Source organism: Theobroma umbraticum, unplaced genomic scaffold (assembly GCF_002168275.2).
Source record: "Theobroma umbraticum cultivar Fairchild unplaced genomic scaffold, ASM216827v3 scaffold_204.0, whole genome shotgun sequence".
NCBI classification, from domain to species: Eukaryota; Viridiplantae; Streptophyta; class Magnoliopsida; order Malvales; family Malvaceae; genus Theobroma; species Theobroma umbraticum.
Window position 1 is genome coordinate 2,286,815 of NW_018397267.1, and position 7,289 is coordinate 2,294,103.

Here is a 7,289-nt window from a genome sequence, read left to right on the forward strand (position 1 = left end):
TCCGGTTTTGGGCATTTCCTTCCTATCATGGTCTAGTTAGCGCATGGTGAGACTTGTTAAAGCTTTAAAGCCAGCATATCTTGTGACACCCATCTAGTAGAAGCTTCTGATGTCTTGGCTTCTGCTTTGATCATTCATTCATGAAATCCAGTCCATTCAAGCTACACTTGCTCTAGCGTTTACTGATCACTGCCCCTCTCCGCATAGAAAATGGATGAAAACATTTCAGCTGGTAATCGATTTTAAGTCAATTATCTAAAGGCTTTACCATTTGCACTGCGAAAACTTTGTTCCTTTATCAAATTTTAATTCCAACAAACCATGGGCATGAGTGTAAACGATAGCTTCCTTCCTACCAAATGGGTTTTGGTGACAGCCATAATTTTTTAACTTTATAAAATTGGGGCCATATTTGGAAGGGGAGGCAAAGGAAAAGAAGAAAAGGACGTGAAGGCCGAGTTGGTGGAAATTTGCAAGACTGTAGGCCATCGGGCAGGGGGAAGAAATGAGATATCAATGTATAGAATTGTGGGCCTAAATCCATTCAAAAGTGGCCGAATCCTAAAAGTGGTCCATAGTAATCAAACACTGGAGCGTGCTTGTAGTAATCATGAAATCTTGTCCAATTTTATGAGTCGATTATCAGGAATGGCAAATGTAATCTGGGCATGGGATTGTACACATGTATGGGACCTCAATTATTGAAAATGATTGTGGGATCCCGGGTGCCAAAGTTTTTCATTACTGACGAAGAAGCTTTCATATCCATATATTAACCTAAAATTTAGTGAATTCTGGGATAAAATCAGACAACAGAGGTCAGAGAGTGGTAAGAAGTAAAGAATGGGACGTTGCTGCGGCTAAGGTTCTCATTGTTGTTGTCTGCCACTTGGGAATGGAGTCTAGCCGGACCTTTTTGTAGGAGTTCTTTCCCCTTGTCACGGAGATCATCCATAACGTTTGCTTTAAGTTGCTGCTGAAACCGTTGTCAATTAAAACTTTATAACTAAGGAGATTGGTGTTCGGCACTTACTTTCCATGCGTAATAAGCTTAGGCATTTTGTTTCTGAAGGTGATGAGGGGGACCAAAAATCTTTATAAAGGCAATCTCCTATCTGGCTACCCCCACTACCATTATTTATAAGGCCATACTCCAGCTTGCTAAAGACTAAAAGGGCTGTTTGTTCACTAAAAGGAAAGGAGTATAGTCAGAGTCACATCTGGTATTTCTTGTTTTGCTAGTTATGGACTGAAACACCGAAACATCACCTGTATAGATGTTTGCTTCAACATATATCAGAATGAATTGAAGACATCAAACTCTGAAAACAGAGTAAATAGCTCTTGAAACCTGCAACCTAAAGCTACCCATTTTAGCCAAAGGGTAGCTGATAGTTGACGCCTTGCTCGTCTCCCTTGACCAAATCTTAAGCTTCAACTTCTGTTTTACATTGAAGATATTGTTAATTCAAATATCAAATGGTAAAAACATTAGCAGAAATACTTTTTACCATTTGGCCAGTAGGGGTAATGCTTCAGAGTACAATTTATGTACTTATTCAAGAATTGTGGAAAGTCCACCGACAAGTCCTTAATCTTTCATTACACATACACCAGAAGCAGCCTTGCTTGCACCATCGGGATTCATCAACAGACCATTTGACGGAGACAATTAGCTGGTGAGCATTCAATGTATCTTGCAGGGCAAAGAATAAATTATTAATACCTAGTTTAGTTTGTAATATTATCAGGTCAATGCAGGTGGAGTTTAACTCAAATTTCTCCAACTAAGCTGGTGAGGATCTGCACTAAAATAGACTCTTATCTCTTCTCTACTCCGTAAAACTAAATAAACTATTGAGGCTGGTTTTCTGGGCCAAGGTTTATTCCTTTTGTATACATATAAAATGGTATTTGAGCCTTGCATCATAATCATATGCAGGTTGACTTGTGGTTTTCATCCAAGCGGAATTCTTTCCCCTTCTTCCAAGCTGATAAGAGCTGTATAAATTTATTCAGGCATGTGATATCCAAAAATTTTAGGATCTCGACCCAGAATTTACTATGCCTAAATCTGTGTGAGCAATAACATCAATTAATCAGATGAGTCATCGGCTGATAATAAGTTAATAACTAGCCAGAAACCGACTGTGATGGGTATGCAACATTGCTTTCAAGGTTGATCATGTGCTCAAAACTTATTGACTGGTGTGCAGTGATTCTCTTTTTAATCCTGGCTTAAACAGGAAGGAAAGATCATGTGCCAGACCAGTTTCAGTTAAACAAGAATGTTATCAGAAAAAGGATTAAGTCTGTTTTTATTTCCTCATTATCAACGAATGAAAGAAGAGCCAGACGAGATCAACTTGCTCAAATCCCCAAAAAAAAATTTGTACGACCGTACGCATTTTTTTTAGTTTGACAAGTAATTTGATGATTGATCTATAGAATTATACATTGTAGAATTATACATTGTTCTAAGTAGACCAGTTTGCAAGAATGACAACTAATAAATATATACATATTTATTCCCTCGTAAGTTGTGCGTAGAAAATCACATGGGATTCCTGGTTCCACACTAGAACCAGCTTGCTTCCACCTCCATTGACAATTTGATTATCGTTTGATCCAAGAATTTGGGTCCATTAAACAAATTAACTTGGGTATAGGCTCTTAGGGTCAAATTCCTATTCGGAGAATGCAATTTGATAAGTTGAATGCATTCAGGAATTAAAGTGATCAGCCATGTTATCTCCACTTGATTGCCTTTGGAAAAGCGCATTATGAAAGAAGCTTAGAGTCTAATCATTTTTTTCATTTTAATATTTGGTAATTATTATTCAATGTCTTTGAAGGACCTTGTAAGCAGTGTTAGGGGGAAAAAGAATACAGTTAAAGAATTAATACCTATGCTTTAACTGGGCAGTGGGGCTTGGGAACAGGTCAGACATGATTTGATTCTTCTCGTTTTTTTTTTTTTAATTTATATTTGATTATTCTTTAATCAGCTTAAATGTTTTGTATGGAGGATGCAATTTGATCTTAGTTAATGTGAAAGGTTAGGTATCATCCTAATAAATATTTTAATCTCAAGTTAAATAGATATTAAATTTTAAAAAATTTATAAATATAAATATTTCACATTTTATCAAATTAATATTTTAAAAAATTATGTAAAGTGATATCAAAATGAAATTACTTAAATATTTTTAAAATAGATATAACAATTAAATTATAGAAGAGGCAAGCAAGTTGGTTGACGGTGACAAACGCATAATTGAATTGAGTAAAGAAAATATCACATCAAACTACTTCTGTCGAATCCTCCTTATCTCCTGATCGAGCTTGTGTAGGTAGATGTTGCCTGGTAGGGCTGATAGTAGTACACTGTGTGAGACAGAGTAAGGGCCCTCCTCACTTCCTACGAGTTAGTTGTCCGGCGAAAAAGACTTTCCGGTTAAAGAATTTGGGATCGTCAATCTCCTCCTTAAAGATTGAGATTAGTCGACGTCGGTCGATAGTTTTTAAAAAATAAATAAAATATTTTAATTTTATATTAAATAAATGAAAAAACTTTTAAAAATTTATAAACACGAATATTATATATCTTTATCATAATAACACAAAATTCAACTTTGTTATGAGTTACGTTTCTTATGTTTTCTTACCATAGATGGCTTCGGATTGATTTTGCCAAAGTAAATAGAATGATTGAAAGTAAAGAATTTGTCGGTGCAGGTTAAGTTTAAAAAGGACTTTTGGATCAAATGGTATCTCCACTAACAAAATGTCTTCAAAAATAGAGAAACAAAAAACACATTTCGTACTCTTTTTTTTTCCCCTTTTTTTGCTACTTGTCTTTCCAAAAAGTGTATGACTCTGATTAGGGGGAACAAGGACCGTTGGAGGGGCATGGGCCCAAAGCTTTGTTTGCATCTCCGTGTCTGTTTTTATCGTCACAAGAGTAGATGATATCCACAGGGTTAAAAATCTTCAAAAAACCTTAGTAACGTACAAGATTCTCATGGATGAGAGCTGGGATTCCCCACCATTTTAACCTTCACTTTTTCTTGCGTCCATGTTCAATCTTTTATCCCACTTTGTGGAAGTCCATGACTGCCCAAAACCAAAGTATTTAACTTTTTTTTTTCATTTTAATACCCCTCATGGCTTCATCAAGGAATAAGATTTTCCAGATTTTAAATATAAAAAAATGGTTCACTAATCGAAGTCCTTGGAAACTTCTACATTGCCTTGCAGCATGGGCAAAATTCCATTAATTTTTTACCATTCTTTAGTTCAAATCTCTCTCTCTCTCTCTCTCTCTCTGTATCTGTCTGCACGTGAAGAAGCTCTGTGCCATAAAAGCAAAAACTAATGTTCCAATTTGGTGTAGTGCATTTAAAGACATGAACCCTATTTTCAAAGACTTGAATAAACTAAACAAGAGAAAAAAATACTTCTTTCTTTTTCCTTTGTTCTCTTTTTCTGAATAGTGTATAGTAGCCTACAACCTTACCCCACGCCATTATAAAACATGATTTCATCAATAAAAACCGCAGAGAATCACGGCTTAACCACTATAAATTCCCAGCCTAGAGCATTCCAGCTTCATCATCTTCCTTTTGTATACAGCTTAAGCAAAAACATGGTGTTTGTAGCAGCAGCTAAAGCTGTTTTGCTTCTGCAGCTTTCACTGCTCTTAGTGAGCAGCTTCAGAGTGTCGGGTCAAATTTTGCCTGAGGCTTTGCCTCCTCATTACCATGAAGGATCTCACCAGCCTATTTCTCCTGTGATGGCACCTAGTCCCCCACCAAGTCATCACCACCACCACCACCACCCTCACCCCCATCCTCATCCACCCACCCCTCCACCCACTAAGCCGCCAAGCTACCCACCTAAAGCCCCGACTCCTGCACCAATTTATCCACCACCCAAGCCGCCAACTTACTCTCCCCCCAAGCCGCCAACTACAGCTCCACCCAAGCCACCAGTTCACCCACCAACTTACCCACCACCCAAGCCACCGGTTCACCCTCCAACTAAGCCACCAACTCAGCCCCCAACTAAGCCCCCAGTTCACCCTCCAGTGAAGCCTCCAACTAAGCCACCAACTCATCCCCCGACTAAGCCACCGGTTCACCCTCCAACATACCCACCAGCTCATCCTCCGGCTAAGCCACCCACTTACCCAAAGCCTCCAAGGAGTCTCGTGGCAGTTCAGGGCGTTGTTTATTGCAAGTCATGCAAGTACGCTGGAGTTGACACCCTGTTGGGAGCTAAACCAATCTTTGGTCAGTCCCAAACCTATTTTGATATTGCTAAAAATATATAAGCAAAGTTTCTTTTAAACAAAACCCTATATTCACTGAAAGAAGAGTGCTTCAGTGGTTTCCTTCATTTGCATTGAGAATCATGAGCTACAGTCTTTTTATTTTATGGGATAATATCATTTTGGTTTAGCATGCCTTTCTCCCTACAAGTAAACAATGTTAGAATCATGCATGCATGTACATAATTATTTTTGCATTTAGAGACGCTATGATTCCTGAATCCTGGTGTCACTTTCATTTTGTTTGAATGAAAAACTTGCATTTTGAATTTTGAGTTAAGAGAGAGAAAAGCTTGTCTTTTGGTTCCAACTTCCAAGTCTTGAGTAACGTCAACAGCTTGGCGTTTTATGGGTTAAAAGCAGCAAAACTTTACCTTTTTTCAAACATAGCTCATACTTCTAGGTGAACGTAGCATCACGGCTGGCATGCATTCTTTTGGCACCCTATGTTGAAAACACAACAATTCTGCTTTTAACCGTTGGACAGAGAAATATTACCCTATACTCGATTACTGGCTCACTGAGCACCCTGGCATTGGTTTTGGCAGGTGCCATTGTAAAGCTAACATGCAAGAATACGAAATACAAGCAAGTGGTCCAAGCCAAGACTGACAAGAACGGCTATTTCTTCCTGGAAGCACCGAAGAGCATCACCAGCTTTGGAGCCCACAAATGCACAGTCTCCCTAGTATCATCACCGTTGGCTTCATGCAGTAGGCCATCAAATCTCAACAACGGGTTGCAGGGCGCCACCTTGAGGCCTGAGAAGCCATTTATTGCAAACAAGATCCCATTCATGCTCTTCAGCGTTGGGCCATTTGCTTTCGAACCCAAATGTTACTAGAACTGGAATCTCATCACTTCTGAGCTCTCTCATCCTTTTCCATTGTTGTCCTACCCTTTTCCATTGTTGTTCTTTATGTGTTATCAGCTACTTACAAGTTTCCCCTAGCTTCTTATTGTAATGGCATTTTGTTTAGTGTGTTGCTTTGGGTGAACAATAAATAACAGTCATAAATGGAATAGATTAGTAATTGAATAATCAATGGATTGCTCTTTTAACTACTACATAGATTTTATTTCTATCAATGATTCAAACTTTTTTCTTTCTAGTTTTCCTGATGAATAACAAAGATGTCTCTAGGGAGATGGGGATAATCTCAATTATCAATGGTTATCAGGACAAGGAAAAATATGGTACTCATGGACAGAGTGTATGTGGTCTGCCTCGTGGCAGACATGTGACTCTTTATAGGGATATATAAGTACTATAATCCTCCTTTATTAAAAACTATAAAAAAGAATGAACATACCAGCAAGTACACATAATTAGAGGTAGCCTTTTGCTACCTCTTTGATTTGGCCAATTCAAATCTTAGTTGTCATGTTGTAAGTGAGTCCCATAGTTTCTCTTGGCAAACGACAAGAAATAGTATGCTCATGATGGATGTGGGGATAGGGTTACCCCAGTTGTTGCTTTCGGTGATGCCAAAGTGAAAATTACAGTGTAACAGTCAGTCCAAACCTTAACAGGGTCATACGAATCTAGATGAAACGCTCTTTTATATTTTTCCCTTTTATTACCGATGAAAGGCAACTCATGTTTGAAAGAATTTAGACAGGGTCGAGTAAAAAATATTAAGATTACGCTTTTGATTGTTTTCTGTTCTTCATTTTGGGCAGCTCTTACCTATTTTTGGATAGGTATCACTACTAGTACTAACACCTATATTATGATCCTATCTTACGAGCATTTCTGAAAGTATTGTGGGATACTAAAAGATTCAGCTTTCGGTGTCAACTGCTGGACTAGTTTCCCTGCAGCCCCCAATCTCTCACTGTTTCAAGCGGGGGAGAGGGGGGAAGCTGGTTAGCCATCCTTTTTCAGAAAACCTCGAGAGGGCTTTTATTTGCTTGAACAGTCATAGTGATATCATCATCTACTAGTCTGAAACCA

The 7,289-nt window shown here is 38.2% G+C and overlaps 1 protein-coding gene across 1 annotated transcript; it reads left to right on the forward strand.

Annotated features, from left to right (window-relative positions):
- Positions 1–4,533: 4,533 nt before the first annotated feature.
- AGP31 (arabinogalactan protein 31) lies at positions 4,534–6,400 on the forward strand. Its single transcript, XM_021438609.2, has 2 exons — positions 4,534–5,294; positions 5,881–6,400. The coding sequence occupies exons 1-2, from the start codon at positions 4,538–4,540 to the stop codon at positions 6,174–6,176; spliced, it is 1,053 nt and encodes a 350-aa protein (XP_021294284.2). The 5' UTR covers positions 4,534–4,537; the 3' UTR covers positions 6,177–6,400.
- The last annotated feature ends 889 nt before the right edge of the window (positions 6,401–7,289 follow it).